The 13,979-nt window shown below is 41.8% G+C and overlaps 1 protein-coding gene across 1 annotated transcript in view; it reads right to left on the minus strand.

The window, feature by feature from the left end:
* Nucleotides 1-13,979, minus strand: part of rapgef5a (Rap guanine nucleotide exchange factor (GEF) 5a) — a 50,825-nt gene that overhangs the window by 6,520 nt on the left and 30,326 nt on the right. Inside the window, exons 10-19 of the mRNA XM_008301234.1 lie at nt 10,752-10,897; nt 9,746-9,846; nt 6,126-6,204; nt 5,886-6,030; nt 4,052-4,143; nt 3,881-3,911; nt 3,553-3,631; nt 3,128-3,277; nt 2,143-2,240; nt 981-1,103 (exon numbers count right to left, since the gene is read on the minus strand). Of these exons, the coding sequence (XP_008299456.1) occupies nt 981-1,103; nt 2,143-2,240; nt 3,128-3,277; nt 3,553-3,631; nt 3,881-3,911; nt 4,052-4,143; nt 5,886-6,030; nt 6,126-6,204; nt 9,746-9,846; nt 10,752-10,897 (1,044 nt within the window). The remainder of the gene's footprint in view (nt 1-980; nt 1,104-2,142; nt 2,241-3,127; nt 3,278-3,552; nt 3,632-3,880; nt 3,912-4,051; nt 4,144-5,885; nt 6,031-6,125; nt 6,205-9,745; nt 9,847-10,751; nt 10,898-13,979) is intronic.

A 13,979-nucleotide genomic window follows, 5' to 3' on the forward strand; every position in this document is an offset into this window, starting at 1 on the left:
GCAGATTATGCCCACATTTGAGAATCACAATCAAATAAAAACGCGTATCTATATTTCCTAAAAATACAATCCACGTAACATTGGAGCCCCTTTTAGACAGGCGCTTTTTTCCATTTATCTGACAACATCTCAACATGTCAGCTTTAGCAACTTTTCAGTAAAAGTCGTGACAACTATCCTAGCAGGTAGCATTTATGCTTCATTTCTTACAAGCTTGAACTACAGTCAGTCACAAAAACCGATAACAGACAATAATAGGAGCCAATATTGAGCTGTGTGACTCCACTTTTTACACATTTCAACACCAATATTGGTCCAAAAATACAAAGTTTGTATCCCAAATCATTGTTCTGCAACTTCACATGCATTACAAACTGAGATGTTCATAAAAAACAAAAAGAAGCTTAACTGTGTCAAAGACAGACTTTGGAACAGGTCGAATTAACAAGGTTCCTCAATAATGAATGTACTCCAGGTTTTGACATGTTTTCCATCATGAAAACACATTTGAAGTTGTATCGTTATCATTACACACAATTTTTAAACTAGGCTATTAGTTTTTTGGACAGTTTGATAAGCTTGCAATTGCTAGTACTCATCCGTCTTTTTGTGCATTCTTACACATTATACATCACTTGATGAATGTCCAATCTCACACGTATGACAAATGACAAAATGCCGTCGCTTCAACAGATTGATGAAGCCAACAATGGTACACATCCCATGTCTGTAGAGGGCTTAAGATGCAGCCTACGTGTCTTCCTCTGAGCTGAGCTTAACGATTTTCACAAGAAATATTCGGCTCTTCCTGAAAGCTGCTCAGCTGCGAGCTCAGCTGTACTCCTGATCCAGCAAGTCTTGTAGAGCATTTGCATCTTTAATGCTTTATGTTCAAGCAATCTCTGTCATAAATATGAATTTATTATAAACTGTGTGCACGCAGCACATGCATATACTTGCGTGTATGTGCGAGTGCATACCTCGTGGATGGATTTGAAGAGGCTCCAGTCCAGGTGTGTGAGAGCAGCTGCAACATCCCAGGTGTTGATGCCTAAAAGTCGAACCGGCCTTCTGCTTAGCTCAGCACTGTCTGTTAAAGGAGGCTGCACGTGCAAACACGTGAAAGAAAGTTAATGTAGTGCACAGAATGACAGTGTACACAAACAATCCAGCCTATACACCGATACTGTCTGCGTATGGGGATAGGGCTCTCTCTAAATAAGCAAAACAATACCTCACCTTCGCTATAGACTACAGGATAATGAGGCCAGCGGGGATTTAAACACAACACATCAGTAAAAAGAAACAATACTGCATAGAGCCATTAGATCGAGTGCTTCCTGCCTGTATACAAGCAGGACTGAAAGCTGGGAAGTGATTTTTACAATATTCCTATAATTGTTCCATCCCACTCTAGATACAGGTTACTATATCAACTACAACTCTGCATTTCTGTGTGTGTCAACTGAAGTTAGGTCAGCAGACAAAAAACAGATATTAACATAACATTCATACCAGCCTGCTTCTTAGACAACAGATATATTAAAATGGTCTCACAAGGAGGATTTACTGATTTGCTCGATATTTCAAATCCAGAAAGAATCTAGAACCCCTAAAACTGCCTTTTCTAAAACGCCCAATAGTGCAGTGTTATTTAAGGATTCACAACTGAAGCTCCGCTGTGAAAAACATGCCATTACACAACCACACTTTGCCCTGATACAGCACTTTCCAATCCTGTCGTCACAGATGAGCAACAGCACAATAATTGTGGCTCGCACCTTCTCTCTCCTATTGAGTCAGAGTTAATGACAATCACCTGGCCTGAGTCTGTCCAGCTCGCTTATGATGCATGACACACCATAAGACTGTGGAAATATGTTTGTTGGGGAATTAGAATATTCATTTTAATGCCTGTCTGAGAAGATTCTTAGTCATCTAGGGTGTTTCAGTACCTTTTCATGACGATTTACCCCCAAAAACAGTACAGAAGCTACCATCAGTGGGATCAAATGTCTAAATAAAAAACTTTACGAGATTGTGATTAACTTTGGACTTGCAAGATGCAGCTTTAGCTTCTGTCAGTGCTCGTGAAAAACTGGGGGATGGCAGACGCACAAGTGGAACGGGGCATTTACATACCAAGATCTCAGTGAGATCCCTGCGACAGGCCACAAGCTTTCCCTGTGGGGTCAGAGACTCCGAATATACACAGTCACTGGGCTGCAACACCCTCCGCTCTGCAGAGACAAACAAAGCAGAGAGAAGGCGACAGAGCTGATGATGATAATTTAGAGCCAAGAGTGTAGAGCAGTGGTTTCCAGCCAGCAGGGACTGGGTTGTACTTCTGCAGTTGCCAAGGGGTACGTAGAAGGCTTGAGTCGTAGCTCACAGGATACTTTACATGAAGGCACACATATTCACCATTAACTTGTTGCTTAGTAGTATTCATATTAGTACCTTGTAGGCTCTTCATTTGTCTTTATATAGCACTTACTAATCAGCATGACTATATTCAACAATTATTCTACTGTCATGTAGTTGTGGAATATGGCCATGCAGAAAAATGCATTAATCAATGCTTTACAATGACAAATAAATTGTCAATATGCTACTAACATGCATGCTATTTAGCAGCTAGTTAGTGTACCTTAATATAAAGAGTTTTAATTTAAAAATCTTCTGATGTTGCTTGAAAATTACTAAGTACACAAAGAAGTCTCCACAGTTGTGGGTAAATAGTTAAAAGAGACAACTCTATAATAATGCAATAAATCCTAAGCTAAACATTATGAATAAACAGCTGAAAGTTTAGCATTTGCTAAAAGTAATGAATAAACTGTTGACATTTGCATAAAGTAAAGATACATGGTTAAATAGTTAGCTGAGGTACGAATGCAAACCTGACCAAACTAACCTAGCCTACAAAACATTGTTACAATACCAACTTTTATGCCATTATTTCTTTGAAATGGCATCTAGTTTCTACTCCTTTCACACACATATAAAACAGGAGAATGACAGGTATTGATGACAAAGTACTTGATTTTATGTGACAGAAAAAACATTGCGGAAACATTGCTCATAACACTGTTTTGCCCACATGCACTTCTTTATGTGTTTGTACCTCCAGTGTGCGACACCACAGCGAGCACCATGTCTTCCTCTGCTTTGTCCATCTTCAGACCCACAATCCGCAGAAGCTCGTGGGCCTCCAGCGAGGGGTGCGTGTGCACACTTAGGTAGGAGTCGGCACTCACGTACACGCAACAAATAACTGAAAAATACACAGAAAGTGTTCCCAGTAAATAACGAAAACCAAACACTGAAATATCGTAAAATCAGAATGAAATAAATGCAGAAAAAAACTCTCTAAAAAAAGAGACTTGAGTTAATTTCTGTCAAGTACTTGAGCAGAGAAAAAATACTGAATACACTGTATTTAAAAAATTTGCATGTGCACAGACTGTCATTATGCATAATTGCATACAGTTTTGGGCAGTGTGTTGTGTGCAGTAAATGTGTGTGCGTGAATCTGTGTCTGTTACTCACCCTCTCTAGTCTCGTTCGGTGGAGTGCGGAGTTGTAAACAGTTTTCTTTCAAACTTAGCTGCTGATACATTTGTTTACTCTGACAGGGGGGAAGCAGAAGAAATATGAGGACTTGAAATACTTTACTTACACTGCACCAGATATTGTTAGGTACTGATATCTGTAGCAGCATCTATGGTAGTGTATGAATTTGAAAAGTTAGCATCTTATTTTTAGCTTCTTGCATGATTAAATGTAGTTAAGGCACTTATTCGGTGCACTTCTAGTACTTCAAATGATATTAAATTTACACCTTACAGAAAGAAAGTAAATGCTCTTTCACACGTACCTTTTGGTTTGGAGGGCAGTCATCCACTGTGCTACAAAAAAAGAAGCACACATAGCAGTGATGAGGGATGTAGGTGAATGAAATATAAAAAACACAGCAAGAGGTAGTTTTTCGTACATCTAATTGTAACCGCATGCAACAAAGTCTTCATGTAGAGACACTTGCACTTACTGTCTGCGACGCAGTAGTTTCTGAAACTCCTTCAGGTCTTTTTCCAGTGTGGGAAATTCATACAGATCTTCTAAAACACACCTGTATAGCGTCTGACAGAGAGAGACAGAAACGATGATTAACATCCACAGCTCGTATTAAATACTTTAAGCATTAGCTTGACCCGTCGCAAAAGGCGGTCACTGGCAGCTGAAACAGCACCGCACTGCTAACCTCATTTTACTGCGTGGCAGCCATGATACCAAGTCCCAGCTTACAGTGTCAGCAACATTTCACTTTCACAGGTATACAAAGACCTCAGTACAACATATAACCTCCAGGCTCTGCCTCTTGGACACTGAGTGCATACCAAGCAGCTGGTTCACTTACTGCTCGCCACAGTGATCAACACACTGCTGTGAATCAGAACACAAACACCGACAACCACATATCAGAAATACATACCAATCGCTTTGTCAAAGCACCTGATCTATTGATTCAATTAACATCAACTAATTAAAGGAGCGCCGCACTTCAACATTTTAATGAACGGTTTCTGCTTTCTATTAACATTTTTGCCATTTTTAGGAGAGAAAAAAAAAAAGGGAAGAAAGACGAGAGAAAAAGATAACTCACAAACAACATGATGCACAAACATTACATTCTGTGCAGCTAATTTACTGAGCACCATCCAGTGCACATCATGCTGCGTAGGTAGATTACATAAAGAAAACATCAGACATGTTGTGTACTTTGTACTTAAACGGGTGACTAGGCATGCTCTGTAGCGTCTGAGTGCGTGTGGCAGAGAATTAGTAACTAGGATGAAAACTCAGGAGGCAGCAACACTGAGGACCTGCAAGGATCCACATGCACACAGACACACACACGTCTCCACACACACCTCCTTATCGCTGTCATTGACCCACCATAGCCTCCAATCCCAATTCCCCTCTCGTTCCTCTGTTACTAGGCAACTATCACCTGGGTTACGCACTCCATATGAGATTATACCCATGCCAACCCTACCACTTTGGTTGCCGTGGCAACCCGGCACCGAGCAATGGAGCTGTCAGGTTACGGAAGGACAAGTGATTGGTGAGTGCGTGCGCGCCTGTGAGCGTGCGGATGTGCACACGTGCGATTGCGTTGTGTGTTTGTGTGCACGTGTCCGTTTCTCTTTTGGTGTCACAGTTGTCACGGGCGTCCCAATCCGATTCCGGCTACCATGTGAGAATAGCAGGAACGCAGCGGTTAGCGGCAGCATTTGAGGTGAAAAATGTGACAGTTATACGACACTTAGAATCTGTATGTGTGTGTTTTCGATTACCACCATTTCAACCTGCAGCTCATTAAATACAGCAATCCCCCTGGTTATTCTTTATTATTCTGTGAAATAGAACCATACAGCCACATATTCTGATTATACCCACTCGTTCCTCATATGATACACTGTGAAAGCGCCAGCATTTTTTCTGTTTCTCTGTCAGAAGCAGAGGATAAAAACATCAACGAGGTTCCCCTGAGGGAGAAAGCTGAACCACGATTCAGTTTAACATGGGATGCGGCAAATAGAAAGCTCAGAGATGAAACACATACACACACTTTTTTGCTTCTTGTCTTTCTCTACAAAACGCTTGATGTCCTGGCATGTAGAACTCAAGGAGGACAACCCCATTTTAGAACAAGACAGAGAGACAAATGAAGATGAATGAGTCCTCTGATGATCTTCAGTGATACATGTGGAAGGACACCAGAGGATCAAACTCATTACATTACTGAACTACAAGACGGTGAGAGAGAGAGTAGGGATTAAAACGATGAGAAGCAGTGAGGAAGGCCAGCACTGTCATACCTTCATGAAGCTCCTAACGTGCTCCTCTTCCTTGAGGAAGTCCTTGTATAGCCTGCTCCAGTGGGAGACCAGCTGCAGTACTTTACGTTTCCTGAAGAGGGCGTCTTTGCCCTCCTCCTGGCCCCTGCAGCGGGCGCTGCTATAGGTGACTGTGGTCAAGGATACAACAGAGGGGGAGTGTGGAGCCTGAAAGGATGTGTGTGTGTTTGAGTGCATGTGCGGGTTTGCCAGAAAGGATATTGTCCCAGTAGAGCCTGACAAAGGTCATTAGTGGACATGAACACCAGGTAGGTCAACAAGAAGTCATCCAGCAGCATCTCTGAAACATAAAAAAAAACATCAAGAGTCAGGCAAAATGTTCTACTTTTTCTCTTTATTTGTGAAATTAAAATTTGGAAATTCTTTTAGTTACTCCCTTTGTCCTTCAATCCACACTAGATTTCCTCAGATAACTGTCCCCAACTCGACACACTCGACACCCAACAGTGCATTTCAGGGTCATTCAGCTCACTAGTTTGATTTTATCGGTTGCAAATTTATTGTTTGTCTCTTGTGGCATTATTTTCAGGCAGCTGTAAAAGTTCTGTAAAAAGCTGTAAAAATCTCAGCAATAAAAGTTCTAAAACTCCCTCAGTACACTACCTGCTCAGAAACAAACAGCAAACAGGCAAACTGAGGGACTAGATGATAAACATAGTGGAATATTTAGCAGCTAAGAGCATTCTTCAGGAGTTGGCAGAGAGCAAAAACAAGAACTTAAACTAAATCAAATATTGGCCTTGCTTCATTAGGTGGCCAGTATTAAAATAAAAATGTCTGTTGGATGTGCACAGAGCAAACTATTATGACACCAATGCATTCACCATCTGAACTTAAAACTTTGGAGAGTTTGGGATCTCTATAAAAAGTCAAAGCAAAGTTCAATGAGTTCAGTTGCAAAGTGTAAGTTTGAAGTCACAGAGGTTTAAGGTTAAAGATCGCCTGCTTATATTGTTAGTTGCTATCAATCAAATATTTTCCAACTACACCCACATAGTCCTGATAAAGCAAATTATCTTGAGTGTTAAGATTTTTAAAATATATATTCTGAAAGATTATTATTATGGCTTATTTTTTCAAGAATAATGAGAGAAATCAAGAAAGTTTTTAGGTGCTTTTAAGAAAAACTGAAACAAATATTTATATCACAAAGAGGGCTACAACTGCATCTCGTCCATGTTCTGAACAACTTAAAAAAAACGTACATTTATAGTAAAGCAAGCTAATGTGCGAATGAAAGGTGAGAGTTTGTGAGTATGAGTTTGTGAGTATGCGTGAGACTCAGCAGGTGATCAGTGGTAAGAACCAAACAGAAACAGCCCTTGTGGCAGATGGGTAATGAGCCATTGTTGGTGGTGTGAGGGAGCTGTGGTGTGTGTTTGTGGTGTCAAACTCTTTCCCTGGGAAAATGTGTGACCCAAATATGGCTCTGTCAGGCAGAGAGCAAAGAAATCAATTATAGAAGACTGAGCATAGGCCGTGGCATTAATATTTGATCAACTGTCTTCTCTTTAAAAATAAAAACACAACTTTAGCGGGAAATATTTTTAGGCAGGTTCGACTGAGCGTATCACTTTTTCAAAACCTTGTTGACTCACTTTCCTGTCATTTTCTCGTTTTTTTGAGGCCTTTTCTCGTCAATCAGGAGACATACAGTTCTTTCTTGACCTGCTATCGGCCTTTTTTTTTTTTTCCCTTCTTTCCACTTCCCTCTCTCACTCTCTCCATCCTAAACTACCCTCATCCACCTCCCCTTCCCTACACCCCCGTTTTTCATTTTCTTCTTCTTGGCGATTACATTTCCCCCCCGCTACTTCTCTCCTCCTACGCTCACCCTCTCTCAGCTCTCTGTGATGATAAATATCCATTTTCATCTTCAACATATGCCCTCTGCGTTTGCCCGCTGGCACACACAAAGTCAAACACATACACTCACAGACACCGCAGTACACACACACACACCCAAACACACACAGCACCCTGATGAATAACTCATTCAGTTCTGACCTTGGGGACTTTATCTCTTGTGAGAAAGACAGGAAGAAGAAAAAAAAGACGAGGGAAAATGTGTGTGTGCTGAACTAATCGCGGTAATCTGCTGCTGTCTTTTTTGTTGTGTGTGTGTGTGTGTGTCTTTATGTGTACGTGGAGAGGGGTGGTTGGGGTAATCGCTCTCCCTCCACGGAAGCGTGTTTGAGCCTGTTCAACATGCTGCACAGCTAAGCCCGCTAAAACGACACACTGATGCTCAGCACCACCCCAGAGGGTACACAAACACACATGCGCATATGTGCACACACACATGCAACACAAATGTGCATGCTTATACGGGGCAAATAAAGCAAAAGCCAAAAGATAGAGACAAACATAGATGCAGAGACAGAGATATCCAAACATAAACTCTGCATCCCTACTTCTGCCTCCTGTCTTTTCTCTTTTCAGTGAATAAATATCAGGCAGACCTCCTCCACAAAGACCATCTTAGTTCTCTCTCGCTCCTTCTCTCTCTCTCTCCCACATTTATCTCTCCCTCTTTCTTCATTTGCTTCCTGCAATTCAGTGAGATGGCTCCCTGTGGACTGCTGGGAACTGGTGGTGCTGAGGAGTTGATGCATAAAGGCGCCTTGTCTTGAAACTGTGCTAAGAGGCAATAGAACAGTTTTATAAAATCCAAGTTGGGAAGCAGATGTTCCTGTGCGATAAAAGTATTATTTTAGTGGACCTACGCTCTGAGATGAATTTAAGTCAAGAAGAAGTCAAGAGCCATGGACTGTGACAACAAATTAGCTTGTATTTTTACAAAATGCATTTTCTTTCAATCTGTGCAGGAGGGCTTTTGTCAAATTCATATTTTAAGATAAAAGAGGCACCCACCATAGTCGATATTATAACCTCAGTCACCTCACATTCACATAATGTAAACAATGCAGCTGAAACAACTGTTGATTAACAGCAGTTGTAATGATTATTTAATCATTAATCATTGACTCATTGTTCCGACCAAGAAACATATTTACGCAGGCCAAGTTGTCAATACTTTTTAGCGCTTTGTAACATTAAACGCACAAGACAATTAACTGATTACGCTCCACTACTTTCAGTGTGGTCCATGTGTTCACTGCGCTGCCATTAAACAAATGACAAAATGATTCCCGAGGTAAAGCTGTATAGTGCTGCTGTAATCGCTTCATGATCAAAGAACACAGTGCCTGTAAGGTAGACCTGAGGATTGTGAAAATGAGATTTGACAGTTAGCAGCCCACTAAAGTTGTTTACAACAGGAATGCCTACAGCTCCCTGAGGCAATCATTTTACAAACTCATTAGAGCATTTAACCTCTCCTCATATTTACAGCCAATGACATGGCTGAAGGAATGCACAGACACACACACACACCTGGATGTGGTGAGAGGGCTGACTCATGCAGCCAAACACTCATGCACACACACACACAGCATCACAGAGAGGAAGTGCATACCACCTGGGATTTGAACCCACTTCAACAGAAAGAGGTCCAGCCTGTGCAGTGTTGGAACTTGTTGTGCGGCATTTGCAAAGTGATTTCTTAGAAGGAGGAGTGGCGCTCAGTTTAAAGAATACTATTGGTTGAAGAGCTAAGACAAACACTTCAGGCAGTTTATTTATATGATTGTTGTTTGTACATGTAAAAAATTGGAATTTAAAATATTCTAATCCTACCCATCTACGTTTCTTTTGGTTAATGGAGACACAGCCACATTGTGTGTTCGGATGCCCTCACACAGATCTGTGCACAAAGCCATGAAACACGTGTGTTCACATGTGTGCGTCTCCAAACTCACCGCTCTCCCTGTTCTCCGGTGCCCCTCTTTGGTCATCCAGCCGCAGGTCACTTAGCAGGTGCTCCAAGATCTTCAGCGGCGTTCCCGACACCACCACATACCTGTAAGAGGAAGAGTCACAGCAATCTTCCTCACTAGAGAACCAAGTACGGCCGGTTGCATTCCTCCATCCTGTCTCCCTCTGGTCCTCTATAGTCTCCTCCGCATCATCGTCATCGATGTAGCGAAAATGGGGAACATCGAATGTAGAGATTTCCGTGTTGCTACCGTCTCCATCATGACTGCTACTCTCATCATCGTCATCGTCACTATCATCATCTATGTCCTCCTCCGCCTCTGCAAGTGTAGCGAGCTCAGAGGTCATCTTCATATCTAAACACTTTCTAACAATAAGTCCTCTTCTCAGCTTTACATACCCAGGAAGGGTGCTCTACCGTGGGGCAAACTGTCTTGCCGTCTGCCCGTGTCAGCTAAGAGCGCCAGAGTTTCAACCCTCTGACTGGCGGCTACTACAGTAGCACTGGGAGGCTGTATACACACATACCCACACCCACTTAACCTGCCTGTCACTGACACTCCCTGCTCTGCGCCTTAGGTCTTGGCACACACTGACTTAAATATTGCACAAAGAAATTGCCTTGGAAGAAACGCACTTGTAAAGAAGGCACACATAAACACACATGTATGATACTAAACACATAGGCTGATGTGTGGAAGGAAGTCATCCGGTCTCGGTGCGATCTTTGTTCCCTTTCAGCTGAAAACAAAAAGCCATTCTCTCTTTGCTGCTGTCTGCCAGAAGCTAAAGCATACATTATCTTAGACACACACACACACACACACAGTGTCAGCAGCACTACTGATATTTAGCAAGTGCATGCAAGAGCATGTGGTTGTAACTTGAGATGTCAAAGTGAAAACTGAAAAAGAGAGGGAGGAGTACTGTGATTATGCTTTTGTTGCTACTGTTAGTTTAGAGGCCCCTTATTATGTAGGAGGTACTGACCTCTTGTCGCAATCCTCCTCTCTGGACCCGCCTCCCGACGATGTGGGTGAGGGCCGGTCCGACGGCGACGTCACAGATGATGTCACTCTCTGCAACACCAATACGTCCCGTCCTCTCTCCTTCAGACAAACCCGCCCCACCGCCTCCTGAACGGCAAAAAAAGAAAAGGAAAAAAAAAACAGAGACATGTCACAAAGTGAAGCAAGGACAAAACTGTAGGACGGCGATTAAAGCAGTGAAGAGCTTTTTCAGCAGTAAAAGATTTCAGCCACAGCAGGAAACAAAACACAAATATGATGCATCACATGTGACTGCTGTTTTTCTCCTCTAATTCTGGTTTATTTGTACAATCTTCGTGTCAAGATTGTTTAGAATTTGATCATGTAGTATCTGATTCACCATTCATATACACATTATGGGTCTATTTTATCTGTGTCACATAAATAACAAGAATTTATCGTACAGAAAAGCCAAGTATATGTTTAAAGTAATTTATGGACTGTCGCTGTAACATTTTCTGTCCACCGGAGAGCACTGAAAAGTTCACATTACATCTTTAAATTGTGTCACTCAACACATGATTAGCATAAACTCACCGGCCTAGGTACATCTTGCTAGCACAAGGTTGGACCCTTTTCTTGCCAGTGACTGTATACAGCAGGGGTGGGCAATCCTGGTCCTCGAGGGCCACAATCCTGCATGTTTTAGATGTTTCCCTCTTCCAACACACCTGATTCAAATGATCAGGATCGTTATCCGGCTTCTGCAGAGCTTGATGATGAGCTGATCATTTGAATCAGTGTGTTGGAAGAGAGAAACATCTAAGACATGCAGGATTGTGGCCCTCAAGGACCAGGATTGCCCACCCCTGCTGTATACTGTATATGGCTACACATGTTTATTCACTAATTTTGAGGAAGCACAAAGATTTTTTTAAATGTAGAATTTATTAAATGTAAAAAAAAAACCCAAAACACTCAAACCAAATATTTGCTGATGTATCACCATCAGATTTTTTTACTCTCAAACACTGGTGTCGCTTTTGGCCTCAGAAATCCAGCATCTCTCAGGCTTTGGTATCCTGATTCTTCCATTTAAGGGTAAATGTTTCTTCAACCCATGAGGCAAACACACCAATCCACACATGCACACACAGATTCTGTTGGCACCATCAAAGGGAAGTATTGCATTTCCTGCCTTTACAAGGAGCGGCATTGTGTAATCAATGACAACGAGGACAACTAAGAATGTGGGCTGGCTCTTTAAATGATCTCCTGCTCCAAAAATGAACAGCAACTTGATCCTCGACTCTAACAAACACACACAGACACACACCTGCTGCGACAGTCCGGTGTAACGGGAACAGAGCTCCAGATGAACAAAGGAGCACAATAAGAAACAGCCCGAGGAGAGGAGAGAGAGGAGAGGAGAGAGGGAGATCAAAGGCAGAGGACAGGAGCAGGAGGAGAGATAAAGAAGCAACGTCTCTCCTCCAGCTGCTCGCTGCAGTCTCTGTCGCAGCCAGAGGGACTGAGCAGCAATCACAACTGACAGAGACAGCTCTCGGTGCAGGGCTGTCTTTCTCTTGAGTTCAGTCGTATATAAACATATTAGTTGGCACAGTTGCATAACATCACACACTGGCGGCATCGTGGAAGTTAAGCTGACGATCAATTGTCATACAAATGGTTGTGATTAAGAATTCAAATGTCTTTCTCTGTTCATTTTACGACTCTTTTGGTGTTAGATTAGTGGTAATAGCGCCTGTGATGGTCACATTTTTGCTCCTAATCCAACAAATCGTCTCTTATAAAGTTATTGGGCTGATTTAAACTTAAATGTTCCTACAGTGTTGTTGAAGTGTTTGACTTTACAACTAAATCAAAACGTCAATAGATGCTCGTCACAATGCAGTCAGTTGATTGCTAGAAGTTAAGGACCTCGAGACAAACACTTGTGGAAATAGTGACTGAAATAAGACATTTCTGTTCATTTCATCCAGCTGAAAATTTCTCTGTACAGTTGATTATATGATAACTACAACAGGCCTAAGTAGTGTTACTTTTTAACAATACAAAGCTAGAAAAAGTGATCAGGTTTCCAAAAGTGCCAACAGCGAACTCATTAACAACTGTGATCACGACATGTAAAATTTGGATTTCTACTTAAGAAACTGAGTCCTAACACAGAGCACTGCAAGTCCAGTCAAAGATACCTCTATAAAACTCAAAAACAAGTCAATAGAAAGGCAGCAAACACACACAAACACACACACACACACTATCTTTGTGATTGTCTGATGAAAGGAGCTGTCTGATCCTGAAAGACGGCAGGTGGGATCTGACTTGGGTCAGACAAAACAATATGCCCGAAGTGCTCGGTGTGTGTATGTGTTTGCGTGCCGACATGCTCCGATGACTCATATTCTACTGAAGTATGACACAGATGCTCAGCAGCCACCACATCCTCCCCCTCAGGTGTGCTGCTGCATTCAAGTCATTTGAGCTCATTCACTCCTATTTGACAAACTGCACATTTTAAGTAGTTAAAATGAAGTTAAATTACTTTCTAGCTTTGTTTTGCAAGGTTTTAAACTGCTCAGTATTCATTTAAGTTTAAGTTTTTACCGCTTTTCTCTTTCCAAAGTTGTTTGGAGGAGATTTTCCTCATCAGAATCTAGTGTTTAACGACAGAGGGCGTCCTGTGCTGTGCAGACTATAAAGCCTGATGAGGAAAATTTGCATTGGCCCACATAATTGAAATTGACTTGCGTTTCAGTTCAATGTTTGCTGTACGTGTGTACATACAAAATGATTCCGGGTAGTACAAGACTTTAAATCTTGGCTGAGCTGTCGAACAAACAAAACCTGAGGTGTTCACTCCCCACAGCATCGCCATGTCTTGTTTAGGACTCTGTTCAGAGCATCTTCTGCTATGACGAGGCAACAAGAAATTGGATATTTCAGTGCTTTATTCTGCACTTTCTTCAATTTCCTGTTCAGTTTTACTATGTGGGGGGAAAAAAAACACACCTTGTTAACAACATCTACATTTCAGTTTATGATTAAACATGAAAGAAGAAGACAACACCACACAAACTTTGTCTGACTCGTGGGCTTCCTGTCAAATAGAATACAATCCAGGCCTCTAGAAAAAGAACATTTTTTTTGTTGCATAAAAGCAGGGGTCGGCTGATTGTTGGCCTGACTGCTCAGCACGGCAAATAAA

The sequence above is a fragment of the Stegastes partitus genome, unplaced genomic scaffold (genome assembly GCF_000690725.1).
Source record: "Stegastes partitus isolate 25-593 unplaced genomic scaffold, Stegastes_partitus-1.0.2 Scaffold1645, whole genome shotgun sequence".
Taxonomy (NCBI): Eukaryota; Metazoa; Chordata; class Actinopteri; family Pomacentridae; genus Stegastes; species Stegastes partitus.